This window comes from Filicampus tigris, chromosome 21 (genome assembly GCF_054856515.1).
Source record: "Filicampus tigris isolate MCC_2025a chromosome 21, RoL_Ftig_1.0, whole genome shotgun sequence".
Lineage (NCBI taxonomy): Eukaryota > Metazoa > Chordata > Actinopteri > Syngnathiformes > Syngnathidae > Filicampus > Filicampus tigris.
Genome location: NC_141237.1, coordinates 3342339 through 3359601, shown reverse-complemented (window position 1 = coordinate 3359601; position 17263 = coordinate 3342339). Strand labels below are relative to the sequence as shown.

Below are 17263 nucleotides of genomic sequence, written 5' to 3'. Positions count from 1 at the left end.
TCTTTTTTATGTTTGGTCCACTATTACATTTTCCCACTAATAATTTTGCGAATATTTTTGTATCCTTTGAGTAATATCCCCATATTGTTTTTAGATACTTATCTACAACATAATGCTTTGACTTGTGCCAGTCCCAATAGGTATTCCACACGTTTTTCAGCATTTTATTCATCACTGAATTATAACGTTATTTACAGTTTTTTTAGATTCAGCTTTTTGTTTTTCAAGACTACTTACACCCATGTAAACCTGACGTCCGACTATATACACAACTCGCAAGCAATGTTGGGCTCAACCCGAACTGTAAACTTAATTAATGGGGGTCACGCTTCTTCTGCATGGCGCGCATCAGTTCTGACATAAAGTCACCTTCACCTCCTCCATCGCCTCCTCCATGAAGAGAAGGTGTAGTCCTCCTAGGCGGAGGCGGCGGCATCTTCTTCACCGACCCAGAAGGCCTCACCGGAGGCCTCGGGGGGGCAGCCATTGAAGGAGGGGGCGGAGGAGGAGGAGGCGGTGGAGGCGGTAAAGATCCTGGATCAGGAGGTGGCGGCGGCAAGTTTGTGGCCTTGAAACTCGGAGGAGGAGGCGGCAGAGTCTTCATGTGAGGCGGAGGAGGTGGTAGGGTCTTCACGGGTGGCGGGGGAGGTGGTAGTGAGCCAAAATTGGGCGCCGGAGGAGGTGGGGGGAGGAAGTCTGGCGGGGAGTCATCGACGGGTGGCGGAGGAGGAGGGGGAGGGAGAAGGTTATCCGTGGCGGCGGTAGGTAGCGGGGAGTTGGTCGTCAGACGTCGCGGATGGGGGACAGGTTTGGGGGAGGATTTGGTTGGAGGAGGAGGAGGACAAGGGAAGCCGCAGTTGGGAACTGCTAGAGGAGGAGGCGGTGGGGGCAGGGCTCCGCCGAGCGGGGGAGGCGGTGGGGGGAGGGCTCCGCCGAGCGGGGGAGGCGGTGGGGGGAGGGCTCCGCCGAGCGGGGGAGGCGGTGGGGGGAAGGCTCCGCCGAGCGGGGGAGGCGGTGGGGGGAGGGCTCCGCCGAGCGGGGGAGGCGGTGGGGGGAGGGCTCCGCCGAGCGGAGGAGGCGGTGGGGGAAGGGCTTCACCTAGTGGGGGTGGAGGAGGAGAGGGTGCGGGTGGCATGTTGTTGTTGTTGGTGTGTCCATTGGCGACCTGGCTCTCCGATTGGTCTGTGAACGCAGAAAAAAAACAAAAAACACTTGCTTCAAAACTGACCCCGTGCACATTTTTGGAGTGCGTGAGCGCGTGTGTTTACTTTGGCCTGACGCAAGGCTGCAGCTGGCCCATGTGGAGCCCATGGCCACCTTCTTCTCGGCCGTTTTGAAGTTTTCGTACAAATTGGAGCCATACTGCGAGACAGGCGTTTCGTTTCATCAACGTTTCAATTTTCACGACGTCGTCATCGTCATGAATACCTTTGCGATGCGTATTCCAGTGACCCACAGGTTCATGGTCCAGGCGTCGTCGCAGCACAAGTACTTAATGTACTGAGAGTCCATTTGGATCTGAGGATGCTACCCCACACACACGCACGCAATGTGAACACAAAATACTAGAAATAAATAGTGAGCAATATTTTCCATTTGTAAACCTGACATTCACTAATGTACACTTTTGGTAAATACGTCGTGGTGTCGATGCCTTACTTTGAGCACAAAGCAAAAATCGCTGGGAGCTTTGTGTTTGGCTCTGAAGTCTTTCCCGTAGTAAACGTTGACGTTGTCAAACTGCACGAAGCACACCAGGTCACGAGATGACTGAGGAGGAAAAAAAGACAACGGCCGTATGTAATGTAATCCATGCTATATAAATCCCCCACTAGTGATTCTGGAGTACTCGATTAATCGATTTTCAAATCTGATGATGGCTATATAGGGACTGAGTAGCAGTAACTGCATTTGCCGTCGTTCATCATCCCCTACTCCCTAATTATGGGGCGGGATTATTATATGGCGGACCAAATAGTTGACTTGAGGGCTACAACCATTACTCAAATACTCCCAATTCCCTAGTGAGGGATTTCTAGTGGACATTTTCGGAAACAATCTAGGTCCAGGATGTAAAAAATAATCTGCAGTGGTTAACAAGAAGTGAGTGAGTGATTCCCAGGCCTTTGAACCCTGACCTTGGTCTTGCCTTTGGGCACGTAATAAATCCCGGAGGCTCTTAGCTGGAAGAGGCGGGGCTTCCACGACTTTTTGCCATCCTCTTTGAGGTGCAACACACCCTCCAGGTCGGGCACCATAATGGACGTCCCGCAGAAGTTCTCCTGTTTACGGGGGGACACGTGCCTTTACATATTGTTTGGATACATAGTGTGTTTCAGGTCAAGAATATCCTCATAATAATGACCCCGACAGTATTTTAAGGATAGAAAATATTGACCAAGAGAGCACTGTACCTTGATTAAAATCTCTTTGTCTTTGTCCTTCATGTCTTTCAACACCTTCTTGTCCTTCTTCCACAAGTAGAATTTCTGCACACAGAAGACACTCGGTGGTAGCAAGATATGGCACATCGATCAATCTACTGTATCCATTGATCAATCTAGCTATCGATTGCACTGACCTGAGGGTTTTTGAAGACTTCGTACTTGTCTGGGCTCTCCTGAAAGAGGATCTGGTTCTCACTGTCCCTGGTCCAGGCCAGCAAAGGCTCAACCAGGTTTTCATGGTCCTCGAAGGTCCTCTCTAGCGCCACAAAAAAAACCCAAAAAAAAACAATATGGCCTTGTTTAAACCCAGTTTTGAAAACATCATCTGAAATGATGAGTCCAAAGTCTCATTTAAAACCTTTACCATTGGCATCAGTTTCATCCCAGAGTGTTCTAATTAGCGACCAAGAAACCAAATTCAAGTAGCAGCCCTTGCGTCAAGACGGTATGTGAATGCTTATGTAAGCACTTTTCACACAACCAATGACTCAATACAATTGCACCATTGTCTCTTCCGAATGGGCTGAAGGAATACGGGAAGACGTCCAAAAAGAGGACGAAATTGCCCCCACGGCACATCCGTGGTCCCGAGCCGCCTTATCGGGGCATTTACGTTGAAAGAGACGCTACGATTAGCAGGAAGCTCGCAGCTCAGCTTTGAACCGCGACGGCCGCGTAGCCGACACACGGCGGGCTTTGAAGGTTAAGCTAGGAGCTAAAAGCTGGAGGAAGCTTCCCTCCGTCCTTGCCTTGCACCATAGACGGACATTCGCATCGTTTTCCGACCACGCCGCGCTAACTCACGCGACACGTCGACACGTGGAGATGCTACAATTAGCATTGCGCGCGTCAGCTCAGCTAAATTTAACAATCATGCGGGCAAGATGGAAATTCACGTTTCCTCATTTTGCTTTGACTTATGAACGATAGCCAGCGTGAGTGCTAATGTTCAGCTGCGTGACTACATATATATATATATATATTTTTTTTTTAAATTTTATTATAATGTGCATCTGCTGACCGAGCTGCAGTTCTGGGTTGGTCTCACACAGGCTCCAGTCCACGTTGCAGTCGCAGTGCGTCTTCTCGCAGAGGTTGTCCAGCACCTCTCTCACATTCTGCCTCTCGTCCACCATCAGCGTTTTGGAGCTGCCGTCGTTCATGCGCACCTTCACCACTAGCTAAAGCGCACATGAACGCCTCACTTAGAAAACCAGTCAAATGAAACATTTTTTAATACGACTCTTGATGTCACGGTCTGTTTGACCTTTTTCACTTTTGCTTCTTTGAGCTTCTCCAGGGCCAGCTTGATTTTGTCTGCTTTGATCTGGGCCTCAATCTCCTCCTATGAAGCCACAAAAAAAAAAAAAAGCTATCACAATAATATACAGAAATATAAGACCATCATTTGAAACCCAGAGGTTTTTTTTTCCCTAGTTAGAGGTCAGAATTCCCATCTTTCATGAAGGCAGCCTGAATGGCAGCTCTTCTACTGGATCTCGTTTAAGCCAAACATATTTTTGTTAAGAATCTGTTCTATGCATGCCCACTAGTTGAAGCCATCTCTGGGGGCGGCCATTTTGTCACTTCAGTCACCTGAAAATGACATCACAACTGCTCAGCGTAGTTGTGATGTCATTTTCAGGTGACAGAAATGACAAAATGGCCGCCCCCTGAGATGGCTAAAAAGGGGTGAAATAACTCTTATTCCAAAAACGCAAAATGAATCAGAATGCCGTGTTTCAACTACATATTCTTGAAAAAAAATATGTTTCGGTTGAATCCCCTCTTTAAGTGCAATGTAAATAAGCTACATTGGAGGTGTAAAGAACACCAAATATGATGTAAATATGGAACATTACAGATCATTTTGTATGTTCTGCTTCCACTCCGCATGAGTATGATTTGTTCCAGCTGTTTGACTTTTTAACAGTGTGTAGAAAAAAAAAAAAAACACTTTGATGTTTTCTCTTGGCATAGAGCAGTCATTTTCAGAGCTTCAGGCCCGAAAAAGAAGCAGAAGCTGTTGTGGACTCACCATTGAAGGTTTGCTAGATTGCGGGGGCGGAGGCGGTAAGGAGGAGGTGGTGGACGAGGGGGACGCGGCGGACGAGTCGGCGGGGGAGGGCGACGGGCCGGGGGAGGGCGGGCGCACGCCCGGGGGCGCGGGCTCGGCCTCGGGCTGAGGCTCCTTCAGACTCTCGATCTCGGCCGCCAGCTTCTCCTCGGTGGCGTTGAGGTCGGCCACCAAGTCGGCCATCAGGGCGTCCAAGTCGTTGTCCTCCAGCTCGTTCAGAGACGCTGGTGTCAAATCACAGCAGGTATCAAGTCAAAAGCAGACAGGTGGAATTTACCTGCGTGCATGTACATTTTCACATCTAGTACGTCAATATGGTCCAACAACTTCTCAACTCCTTACGTAACCTTGCGCTCACCCTGATTAACACTGTGAGTGAACGCTCGTGCTTCTGAGGACCAAACAAGTGGCTTGACCTCACTTTAACTTTTAGCGTCATCGTTTTATCACGACGACTGCTGCGTTGTTTTACAGCTCGAGAGGCTGACGTTGAGCCGTTAGGGCCCCAGCGCACAATTTAATCTTTGTCCCACTTTTAACAGCTGCCGGATGTGCCGCCAAGCAACTCGACATACTTTGCCACATCCGTGCCACAAAGAGACGTAGAGTACAGTCTGGTAGCTGGACTCAATGCCTCTGAAGTTAGGAAAAATCATCCCCCGTCACCAATTTCGCTAATTGACACCAAGAAAAAGTCTGAAGGTCCCATGCAAGAAATAGAACAGGAGGTCGGCCATTTTGGTTTGAAATCGCCATTTCAGGCTAGTTCATGAACATATGCAAGGAATAATTTCAGGATCCATGCCTGCAAGTAAACAGGAAGTAACGTAAACAGCCATTCAAGATGAATTGCAGGGCTCAATTCGCGTCCGACAACTAATAAAGGACGACAATAAACACGGGGTCACCATTGAGGTCGGTGAAGCCGATGGAGACGTTGACTTCCTGCTCGGCTTCGGCCAGAGACGAGGGGGGCGGCGCCGATTCTTGTCCCAGACTCTGCCAGGAGGAGAAAAACAGTCAAAAGTGAACTGACATGTCAACGTTCTCACCAACAACTCAACTCTTATCTGGAGCTGACATTTGACCCGCCTCCCCTCCTGTGCTTCTTACGTATTTATCACCCCTTTCCATTTTCCATGGAGTTCATTTAGCTAACGGCAGACTGAGAAAATACTACAATGCAATTTTTTTTCAGTTAATCCAATTTACAAAAAAAAAAAAAAAAAAGAAAAGAAGCAACCTTTTTACGAGCAACCCAGCAATGTGTTCTGTTTGATAAACAGGGCTTCGCTGTATTAAAAATACTTTTTTTTGTAGTTGTCATGGTGACGGGGGGCGGGGCTCACCTGCGTCAGGAGGTCCATCTCGCCCAGCAGGTCGCTGAACATGGCGTCAATGTCGTCCATCTGTCGAATCATGGAAAAGTCACTTTTTAATGTCGCATATAAAAATAGTTGTGGTTGTGCAACAACCAAGACTGAAATTTAGCAACCAAGTCAATCTTTTGCTAGCTGCCTTTTTGAAAATATGAACGACTGAGCGTCTGAATTTTGCCAGATTGTGATGTGACAATTTGGCTAATTTGCGCGGAACGAGCAGAGCAAAGCCGTTTGCGTGGAGCAGACGCCGCGTTAAACACCAGGCGACGCTTTGTCCCGCTTTCGAACGCGTTCGCTGACATGACATTTGCGCGGGCTCCAGACGCCGCGCAAAACACGCGCGCATGCGCGCAGGCCTCGCGCAAAACGCGGCGGGATCAAATGTTGTTTTTAATAACCCGCGGTCATGTTTTCCTTTTCACTCTCCCTCGCTCTTCACAGGCTTGTTTGGGCTTGCTCTCACTTTGACGTTTTGAGCTGGAGCAGAATTGAAGCCAATCCAATCATTTCAAAGCAAAGCCATTCTATATTTCGTTTTTTTTCTATGTATCATTTTTAATACCAAATCCTCTTCAATTCTCATGGGAACATGTTTGTGTGACTGCTTTTAGGTTCGTGCCACTTTCACACCAAAGCTTCTTCACCTCTGAGAAGAGGAAGTGGTTGCTTTTTAGCATGCGCTCTGTTGTAATGCGAACGGAAATGACGACATCAGCAGCAGCCAGTGGTGGCAAGTTCCGGTAACCACCTACAAATAGTTGATTGCACGTATGTAGGTTTTTCCAAGTATTTCTACTTTCCACCAGGGTTGATTTTTCTCACCACTTTTTACTTTTACTCCCTACATTTGAAAACGGATATAGGCCGGTTACTTTTTTTCCAATTCCGCAGATGATGATGCGACATAAAAAGGAGAAAAATTGAAAATGGAGAGAGGGAAAGTCAACCGCACTTGAGATTCTTGAACGAATGTTTGGTGGAGGATGCGCTGTTGTGCCAGCCTAAGAAAAAAAAAAAAAAAAAAAACGTCTCCATCTTATAGTCTAAAAAAAGGACATACAAGTAGACAGTTATCGGAGCCTTTTGCTAATTTAGCATTTTTTGGTTGATTAGTATGCAGTTTTAGCAAAGCGGAACACATTTTGAAAGCAAGTCCAGTGTTTGTTTTCTTCTCAGAACACACCAAGCAAATTCATAAAAGACAGAAATGTCATTGTTGTTAATTAACAGGAAACATAAACATGACTAAACATAACCTAATCACCCCCCCCCGCCGCCACTTTTCTTGATTTCACGTAACCGATCATAAAGTGGCCCACAGAAACATGATGTCGTCGTTTACATGTCACACTTGGTCGAAACGTGTGAAAGGTGACACCCAGCCACACTCGGTGGGAGAGGAAAACCTCAAAAAACACAAGATGGACGCCAGGAGAGCAGCCACGCATGCAAAACATTTTTTTTTAAAAAGTTGAAATTGCAAATGACTTTCTTACTGGACTAATGCAATCATCTCTGTCCTTATTTTATTTTTGATGCCTTTTTTCCTGTTATTCGAATGCATACTCTACACTTCAGAGATGGAAGTTTTAGGTAGGCCCTGCACTAAAGTACTTGTCCCAATATTTTTGTCCACTGTCTTCACTTGCAGCCAGTGAGCCGTCTGACTTTTGGCAACCGCCGATATTCTTTTTGCACAATTATGCCCGCCTGCTGTCCAATTCTCTTCTCTTTGCACTCTCGTTCCACTACCCAGCTCCCAAATGTGACGCGTCAGCTTTTATAAAATAATACGAGGCGAAAGAATACAAACCACTTCTGGTATGGAGAGAAATGTCAAACAAACCACATGACTTCTGCATTCAGGCATCCCCTCATGCTTCTACTTTGTCTTTTTACGTAACGAAACTGAAAATGGGGCGCATACAAAAAAAGCTCAAAAGAACATTCTTTTTCCACTATTTGTGTGATTTATGACATTCAATGCGCCTCCTTGCGATTTAATCGCAGGAATCAAGTGTACAAGAGAGTGAGAGACGATCACATGTGGAAGGGTCCACACGCACGCACACACACACACACACACCAGTCAGACTACACAAGACGTCCAATAAAAATCCAAAATATGGCCGTCCTTGTCCTTGAAATGGCCATTTCTCAACATTCTCTTTTTATTGCCATGTCGTTTTGCCATTGACTGTCATCAATTTCAAAATTGCAGCAATGAAAACAAAGCTCAGAAAGCAGAAGCGCTACAAGTGTTACCAACAAATCACTTGAACTCACCTTTTCCTTTGTGCGTGTGTGTGTGTGTGTGTGTGTACAGTATATAAATAAGGGTGGATGTATATATCCTTCAAGAAAAAGGCGTCATGGACATCAGTTGAAAAAAAAAAAAAAGGGTTATCCAGCAAAACGAGGCCGTTAGATAGCGGCGAGCAGTTTTTGGGGTGTGTTGGCGAGCGTTAGCTGATCGGCCGCTTCTTTCTTTTTTTTTTTTTTTTTTTTTTTTTTTTTTGACAACGTCCTTCCTGCCCAATGCGGAAGTTCACGTCCAGACCTGCCGCCGCATTCCTGCACAACACTTTCACAACACTCGTGTCTGGGCCCGCGACCAACCGACAGCCCTGCTCCCAGACTTTGCTCAACAATAGCGAGCGTGGCTGTTAATAATTCACCTCAGTCAACAACGTGTAACAATCTCGCCACAGGAGGAACCTCGCTGGCGCTGGACTCTTGTCGTACACGCGGCTGACTTCCATTCGCGCGAAATGACGACGCGTCGATGTGACGGTGGACGTTGTCTGTCTCAATGTGCCTTGCGCGGTTAGTTGCTTGGTTGTTTATGGAGTTGGTTGTTTAGATAATTGCTTGGGCGATTGGTCGCTGGATGGTCGCTTGGTTACCTAGCGGATTGTTCAGCTAGTTGTTCATTTGGTTTGTTGCTCAGTAAATGGTCAAATGGTTGGGGAGTTGGTTGGTTGCTTGGTTAGTTTGCGGGTAGCTTGGTTAACTCATTCACTGCAGGCCAATTAAAAAATGGATCTTTGATGTCTATAGCCGTCAATGGCAGTGAATGGGTTTTTGGTTGGTTGGTTGGTTGTGTAGCAGGTTGTGTGCTTTACAAGTTAGTTGGTTTCCTGGTTGTGTTGTTGGTTAGGGAGTTGGTTGCTAGCTTGTTTGGTTAGATAGTTGGTTGCTTGGTTACTCAGTTGATTGTTTGGTTGATTAATTATTGGTTGGTTAGCTGGTTTCTTGGTTAGTTGGTGGTTGGTAAGTTGTTTCCAAAGTGGGTTGATTTGTTGCTTGCTTGCTTGGTTAGCTTGCTAGTTATTTGGTTGGTGAATTGTTTTTTTAATCACTGAGACAACAGCATCGTAACAGAGCTAGTAAGAATTTGACCATAAGAGTCAGAGAGTAAAGCACAAAAAGTGCCAGATTAAACCAGAACATGTTCTCCAATAGGCTCCACGTGGACATCGCTGGTAGCAGCGATAAATGACGCAGATACAAGTGCACGTGTTATGATTGGTTTTGGATAGTGTGAGAAAGTGAGCAATAAATTGAGTGTGTTGCTTAACAACAACAACAACAACAACAACACGCCCACTAATCAGCGCGACACCATTGGTCCTCAAAGTGTGTGCTGCAAACACAAAAGCGCTTTCATCAACAACACATTTGTCTTGCAGTCAGCAAAGAATATCTCGCGGTGGGGTGAGGGCAGAAGTCTGGCGAGGGAACTTGCGAGCGGAGGCGAGCTACGTAGCCGCCGGCTCTTATCTGAGCGCGGGAGCTCGGATGACTTTATTTGCATTTCTCCTCGAGTCAACTTGGGAGGCCCGCCAGCAGCATCTATCTGACTTCAACACTACGGCACTTGCAACTCAGCAGGACCATTTCACCCCGCTGCTGTTGAGGTTTCCTTTTTTTTTTGTGCTACCTCTGCTCTGTTTTCATCCGTGCGTAGACTATAGTAATCCCGCCTCCACATTCCTTCATAACATCCATGCATATGGTCTAAGGCACAGAGGCTCGCAAACATTTTACGCCAAGTACCACCTCCAAAATGAGCTTTCCAAATACCGTCACCAACAATAAGTGTCAATTGGCAATCACAAAGCCCGATTGGAATTGACCATTGTGAAAAAAATAACAGTTTTCAACTCCAACTACCATCACATCAATAAACAACTATGACTCTGTGTCAGGTTTTGAGGTTCCACTTGCAATATATTGTATTGTGTTACTTGTATTGAACCACAAAAACATAGGGCGATTGTCATGGAAGAAGCAGGTTGCCACAAATAGAAATTAAGAGTGTGGCGTTTTTGAGAGGCCGGTTCACCTCATTTCCTGCGTCCTGGATGGACAACATTTGAGACCGCATTTTGGCGCATGGTCACCGACCGTTCCCTGATTCTGGACTGCTGCTTTCCAGACCCCCCTCTCTGTTGTGGTCTTCGCATTGAAACCAAGTGAGGGAACCAGAAATCTCAAAGGCCTCTCATGTTGAGTGAAACAAGTTCAGCTGCCAACATTTGCTCCAATAGCAGCAATACTGCATCCATTTAACAACCTGATAAATGCTCGCAGGCGGACAGCAAAGAGAAAGTCGCAGCTACTCGTCTGTCACGGTGAGGGTGGTCCAAACGATAAAAGCTCTTTATAGCTCGGCAGGTTTATTAATTATAAGCATTTGAAGCAGAGCAGGAGTTGCCGTGGCTTTTAAGAAACCAAACAAAGCAGCCCACTGGCTCTTTTTCTGAAGCCCAGATGGCAAACTGTGAGGCTGCAGGCTTCAAGAAACATTAGTCACGTTCAATCCAGGCGGGCCTGAACATGCCTTTTTTGTTTGCTCTTTTACGGTGCTCTCAAAGAAATCAAACGGGCCGATAATGGCAAAAGCGGCGGGGAGCGTGCAAGACAATATGCCATTTGTTAAAGTGTGATGTGAAACGTGAGGCGCGTTCGGCGTTCCTTTGTACTAGACGGCGTTCTGCATTGAAATGTGGGCGGCTACCAAGCGCAAGGGAATCATAGCATGGAAAAAAAAAGGTGTTGACAACACAACGGTGACGGGGTTTGGGGACCAGCAGCTGTCTCAACAGTCAGACGCCGCTCAAAAACACAAGAAGAATAAGAAAAACAACTGGAGGGAGCGCAAGGGTCACAGGAAAGTCAACAGTGAGCCAAATGAAAAGTGACAGTCACCTGGGAAAAGACAAACATGACACAGCAAGATTCTGCCCTGAACTGATCGATTTATCGAATTGGCTTGCAATAAATACAATTTTCACTTTTACTTCAACTGTTTTTTTCCTACCCACCTAACTTTGTCAACTTACTCCAGCCAAGCCAATCTGTTCATCACTTGCTCTCTCTTATTTAGCTCAAACTGTTAAATTTGGCCAGCTAACAATTGCTAATAATTGTGCCTTTCAATTGTTATCAAAACAATCTCTACTTATCTTTCTGTGGAACCGTTACTAGCATAAATAATTGATAGCAACGTGACAAGTGGCCACCACCTTTGTGGAATTTTCTCAAAACCGTGGAACGAGTTCTTTGGATCTCTAAATTCTTCCAGAACAAATAAATTCATATAAAAAGCTACTAAGCTTATTTCCCAATACAGTATGTTCAGTATTGTATCTGTCCGGTAATATACAGTAGATGTATTTTTTTCGCTTGCTAGTTAGTTAGCAATGTAGTCATTCCATTTTTCTAATCAAGATTGCTCCAGATAGTAATCTTAACACCCTACAGCTGATGAAGTTAGTTAGCTTCCCCCGTCAAGCCAAGGCTACGCTAAAAGTATTTGTCTGTAATGTATGTCATGCGACGGTGTTCATATGACTCCCGTCTACTCTCCAGGAGGGATTTGGTTTGGATCCTGGTAGCTGGTAGCTATGGGCAGGCGAAGGGTTAACAGACGCCATGAAACCTGATGCTAATTAAGCTCCAGGAATGCCATCATCACATCCAGACATTGCAGTTGGGAGTCCGCGGCTCAGAGGAGCTCAGAGGGGCTCTGGCTGGCGGGCTGGCTGGATGGACGGACGGTGCACAGGATGCCACATTTCAAGCTGAACACGTTTAACAAAGGCTGGACAAGAAAGGTAAATAGCAAGTATCAAGTAAAAGGCAACTTTTAGCTACTTTTGGCTGCCATTGTTGTTGTTGTTGTTGTTGCAGGGAGACAAAGGTTCCAAGGTTTCTCTTCATTTGTCTCACTAAGGAGAAATTTGTCCAAGTAAAAAGGGACAGCAATACAACCAATCAAACATCGAGATCACATTAAATTATTGCCATACAGACTTGATCCTCCTCGTTAATCCACATCTGATCCTATTAGTTGTTCATGTTGATTAGCTTCATTGACTGAGGGTTGAATAGGTTTGCTGTATTTGGTACCTTGTATCTTCGGCAAGGCTTGAATAGTTCATACTCTGATTACATTTTTCCAGCGTCTTTTCTCAGTACAGATTCTATACTTGCTGTGTAAGAAAAACCACCATGATCATCAACGATAGCATCTTCATGTTACGTCTCTGATTCTTTTTTGAAAAGCTATCCTCCGTTACTCACTGAAAAATTTATCTATTCACCATATTTGCGCTGAGGGCAAAGCAAGAACTATTGCTTGAGTGTTATTTGGTGGTATCCTAGTGCTGAGGTGAGTTGAGGAGTTTCCTTTAGATAAAAGTAGTCATTTGCCACCATCTTGTGGCATCTTTAGGCATTAACAGTACAGTAGAAACCTTTTTGGAGGTGTCCATTATTGGCGGATTTTTCACTATCACAGTATATGACGCAAGATGTTGTTGACGTCATCGGTGCTGTTGCTCCTGGTCCTCGCATCTGTGCACGCCGACTCGTGCAAGGGGGGCCAGTGCTCGGGTTCTAGCACCGGAGACCCACGACCGTGCATCGGCGACCACTGTCCCTCGGGCAGATCGAACAGACCGCCGCGTCACGCTCAGCCCGGCAGCCCACAACACGCCCCCTCCTCGGGAAGCCCCCATCTGAGAAGCAGCACAGCGGCAGTCGCCCCGGCATGCACCGACGCGGACTGCGCAAGGGCGCCCAAGACGAGCAACCAAACACGGGACTGTAAAGGGTTTGAGTGCCGGCTCCCGCTGCGGATCGTAAGGCCCAAAGAGCGCGCCGGGGATACGGGGCAGAACTCGCCGCCGTCCTCTGCGGCCGAGCAGCTCCCTCCGGTTCATCTGGCCGACAGAGCTGCGCAGTTCCTCGGAGACTTCCCGGAGTTTGGACCCCCGTCTTCGGACCTCGGTGGTGCGCCTCTGGGGGTCCAGCTCACCTGTGACGTCAAACCAGGTCAGCGTTAACTTCTTAATTTGTGCATGCGTAGTCTTTTAAACTTGGACCAATGAAAACTAGCGTACAGATTCTAGGTAGGGTTGTGCAAAATGTGTGCTTAAAAGCCACGTTTGGCATTCAAGCAACTGAAACTGCAAAATTCGACATCTTCAAAGCGTTGTATTCATTCCTACTTGCGCGATGATTCCTCCTCCAGGAGAAAATGAAGTCCCCTCAGAGGACGCCCTCATCCTCCACCTTCAGCTGGCCAAGGGTCAGGAGAAGCTGGTGGAGGCTCTGCGCGCGCAGCAGGTGCTCATCGGCGAGCTGCAGCACAAGCTGGCCGACCAGCAGGAGGCGCTCCTGTCCCAGCAGCGTGACATCCTGACGCAGCAGCATCGTATGTACGAGCAGATGGACACGGTCAAGGCCCAGTACGGCCTCCTGGCCGACGTGCTCAAGCAGGCGTCCTTCCAGGGCCTCCAGGGGGAGCTGCAGAACTACTTCCAGAGTCACCTGGTGGGCCTCCAAAGTCAGGCCCGAAGCCATCTCCACAACGCCGTCCTTAAGGTGGACGCGGACGCTAAGGTGATGGACGTAGTCGGCGAAGCTCATTTCCCCCAGCTGCTGATGGGATGCCCCTCAGCTTGCCAGCCAGACCACTATTGCGACTTCCAGAGTGATCCGCCGCAGTGCCACAAGTGCACCACGTGTCCGGCAGGATTTTTCCTGATGTCACAGTGCTCGCCCACCATGGACACTATGTGCCAGGTACTCGCTGAGCTGACAAACCTCCGGCAAGAAGTTCAGAAGTCATGAAAATAAGTCAAACGTGAACACTTATGTCCCTCTTAGTAATGTCTACTCTTCACTGTTTCTTTCACAGGACAGAGATGAATGTCTCGAGCTAGCAAACATCTGCGGGGAGCGGGTCAAGTGTCTGAACACTCCAGGTTTGTGAGCTGCCAACAATCACCAGCAACTGTTTTCCGATGACTTGATGCTTTTTTATCCTACGGCCTTAGGAGGCTTTCGGTGTCTGGGAGTGTCCCAGAGAGAAGCGGGGACGGGCTTGTGCGGCCAAGACTACTTCTACAACCAGGAGCTTCAGGAATGTCAGGCCTGCTCCGACTGCGAAGGCGATCCCGTAGTCGTCCCCTGCACGACCGTCACCGATTCTGTCTGCGGCTCTGCCCCGGGGCCGCATCTCTCTGAGTCCTGGAGCGCTAGCGTCACCGTCCCCTCAGCCCGGAAGTCTGGAAGCCACATCTTCGCCGGGCTTCAGCTGAGCGTGCGAGGCAAGGAACGTAGTGATCTTCTGTCCAGCGAGGGAGGCCGGCTGACTTTTTTGCAGCACGGCCTGCTGTGGCTGGACCACAACTTTGCCATCAAGCACAACTGTAGGAACTTCCTCCAGGTGGGCTTGAGGTTCAACGCCAGCCAGGAAGAGGACGGTCGGGAGCTTAGTGGGGTCCGCATGGAGCAGCCTGAGGGGAAGTACTTCCAGGGCGTGAGCGTTAGTGGCGGGGTGGAGGTGGAGCCCAACGACACAGTGAGCCTTCTCCTGAGGAGCCCCAACCAGTACTGCAACCGGAGCAAAGACCTCCACGTCTACGACATGGCCACGCCTACCTTCAGCTTGCTCTGGTTGTCGCACGACACGGGTGCCGTGGCCATGACCGCCCAGATGTCCCTGTTAGCGCACTATCAGTCCAGCTACCGCCCAACATTTCGTGCGAGTTCATTGTCCGACCCTTACATGGTAAGCTTGACGCACGACAATCGCGGCGTGCGCTTCACGGAGGGTGGTGTTGTCAAGTTCGTTCTCCAGCAGGCGCTCTACGCCATGGGGCACACTTGCGTCCGCGAGGGCTTTTTCCTGATCGCCTACAAAAGCCGCAATGGCACGGGGCAGGAGGTCATGCGGGCTTTTAAGACAGGCGTGAATTACAGAGACACCTCCATCACGCTGTCGGGGGCCGTGGCCGTGGGCGGAGGCGACACGCTCAGCTTTGAGATCACGACACCGCCGCAGTGCAACGTCCGCTACTTCGGAGACGGCACCGGCATCAGCACACTCAGCCTGGTCTGGATCCCCTCAGCCGTCTCTTCCACGTTGACTGCCACGGTGGCCAAGGTAGGCCTCCCCTTCGGAGCGGTCCGCAACAAGCCACTCGCCTTCCAGCAGATTTCTTCAGACTCACAGCAGATCCGCCTGGCCGGCTCCGGCGAACCAAACAGCAAGAACTTTGTGTTCCTGGAAGAGGGCACCGCTAACGTCGCCCTGAATCTGAGGCTCATCCACTCATGTAACGTCATTAAGGTGACTCTCCAGCGGGCCGGCAGTCCGGGTCCAGGCCCGAGTGGGCTGGCCGGTCCCGTAGCTCAGCAGGTTTCAGGACACATGCCGGAGGGCAGTGAGTGGGCCAGCCTGGGACTGAGGGCCTCCTTCCAGGTCCACAATGGCACCGTCGTCTACGTCACCCTGGACTGCATCCGCGGACGCATCAACCAGATCTCGCACCAGGGCGGCACCAATATCTCCATTCTTTGGGTTGCCGGGTGAGCCGGGGCAGAGCCTTTTTTTTTTCTTTTTGCACAAGGTTTTCTTTCGAGTATGATAAGGACAATGTTATATGTCTGTGTAGAATCTCTGTTATCCAGGTCCTAGTAATCCACACAAGTTAAATGGAGGAAACTACTCTTGATTCAAATCAGTAAAATCTTTCACGCATACAACATCCGCTTTCACGGCCATGCAGATGACGTGCAGCTGGACCTTTCCAGAAAACCCAACTCTTCCCCCCGCTTTCTTTGTCGAGTCAAAACTTTCTCAAACTTATCAGACGAATGAATTAATATTGTTGTTTGGAACTAAGGAAGACTTTTGGATTCCCGCGTGAAACATCTTGAACACCCACCAAGAGTCCAGTTGCCTCCATTCAAATTTTGCGGATAATGTGTTTGTTTATGATTTACTGTGAAAGTACCGCTTTGGTTGAGCGTACTTCGGCTGGTTGAGCAGTGACCAAATTCTCTCATGGAGTGTGTGCGCTTGTTTTTGCAAGGTATGGAATAACGCAGGTACTGTGCATGTATTGATCGGCGACGTGTGTTTGTATGTACATTTTAAATGGTCATCATTGCTTATATGCATGAGTATACGTACGTACTTCCATTCCAGCACATTTTTCAAAACCATTTTTATTGGTTTAATGCAGGATGCAAAACATTGGTTTACAATACGACAGTTGAACAAAATACGCGTATGGATTATGGATTATGCAAATGAGCTTCATCGACCATTAGATTGTCTTTGTATGTGTTTATAACATCCCATGCGTGTTTTAAAGGCCAAATAAATAAAGCACATTTTTCACATACGTAGAAATGGTGACGCAGTAGTTCCTCCGAGTCCTAATCACGACGCGTATTTTCCGAGTTATAATCGCAGACGTGACTCATCCAGACATGTGGACGCAATTAGAAGGCTAGCAGCGGCAGTCAAAAGTAGCGCACAGTGGTAGCGGTGGAGGACTCCAGTTACTTGACTTGAGAACACTGAGACTGAAGTTACTAGTTTTTGGACTTGGGACTTTCTTGGCTAAATCCTTACGACAGACGCCACTCGATTTTGACTTGGTTGTACTAGTTTGCTAGTCAAGCCAAGTTGTTGGCAAACAAGGGATTGGCATTTTTTTCTAGGGTGGATATTCCGCTACAGTTTCAGCAAAGCTCCAGGTCAAGGGCCATTGGGGTCTGACTTATTCCCACCTCTAAAGATTGGATACCTGGAAATTAACACACCCCACTTATTTAATTGGTCACATAATTGCTCCATCCAGCAAAACAGAAACTATACCGAAAGGCTTGAGAGTCGAAAAGAAGGTAAACGAGCGAGTTTTGGATTGTGGCCTGGCCGGATTGAAAGCAGCTGCGCCAGATGTGAAGCGTCAGACGAGGACGTGATGGTGAAGTTCGGGGGGGGTGGGGGGTGGGATTAGCAAATTCACATATCCAATTGGAAAGTC

The 17263-nt window shown here is 48.1% G+C and overlaps 2 protein-coding genes across 2 annotated transcripts; one reads left to right on the top strand and one right to left on the bottom strand.

Moving 5' to 3' along the window:
- Window positions 1-137: 137 nt before the first annotated feature.
- Window positions 138-8391, bottom strand: apbb1ip (amyloid beta (A4) precursor protein-binding, family B, member 1 interacting protein). The gene is made up of 13 exons (XM_086019960.1): window positions 8193-8391; window positions 5874-5933; window positions 5433-5523; window positions 4486-4748; window positions 3715-3792; window positions 3469-3628; window positions 2582-2703; window positions 2415-2489; window positions 2139-2282; window positions 1660-1770; window positions 1429-1527; window positions 1269-1362; window positions 138-1182 (listed from the first exon to the last, which is right to left on the bottom strand). The coding sequence occupies exons 2-13, from the start codon at window positions 5931-5933 to the stop codon at window positions 314-316; spliced, it is 2166 nt and encodes a 721-aa protein (XP_085876086.1). The 5' UTR covers window positions 8193-8391; the 3' UTR covers window positions 138-313.
- A 3115-nt stretch (window positions 8392-11506) lies between these two features.
- nell3 (NELL (neural EGFL like) family member 3) lies at window positions 11507-16615 on the top strand. The gene is made up of 5 exons (XM_086021625.1): window positions 11507-12028; window positions 12105-13250; window positions 13450-14003; window positions 14119-14185; window positions 14258-16615. Exons 2-5 carry the CDS (start codon window positions 12728-12730, stop codon window positions 15796-15798), a joined length of 2685 nt encoding a protein of 894 aa, XP_085877751.1. The 5' UTR covers window positions 11507-12028; window positions 12105-12727; the 3' UTR covers window positions 15799-16615.
- The last annotated feature ends 648 nt before the right edge of the window (window positions 16616-17263 follow it).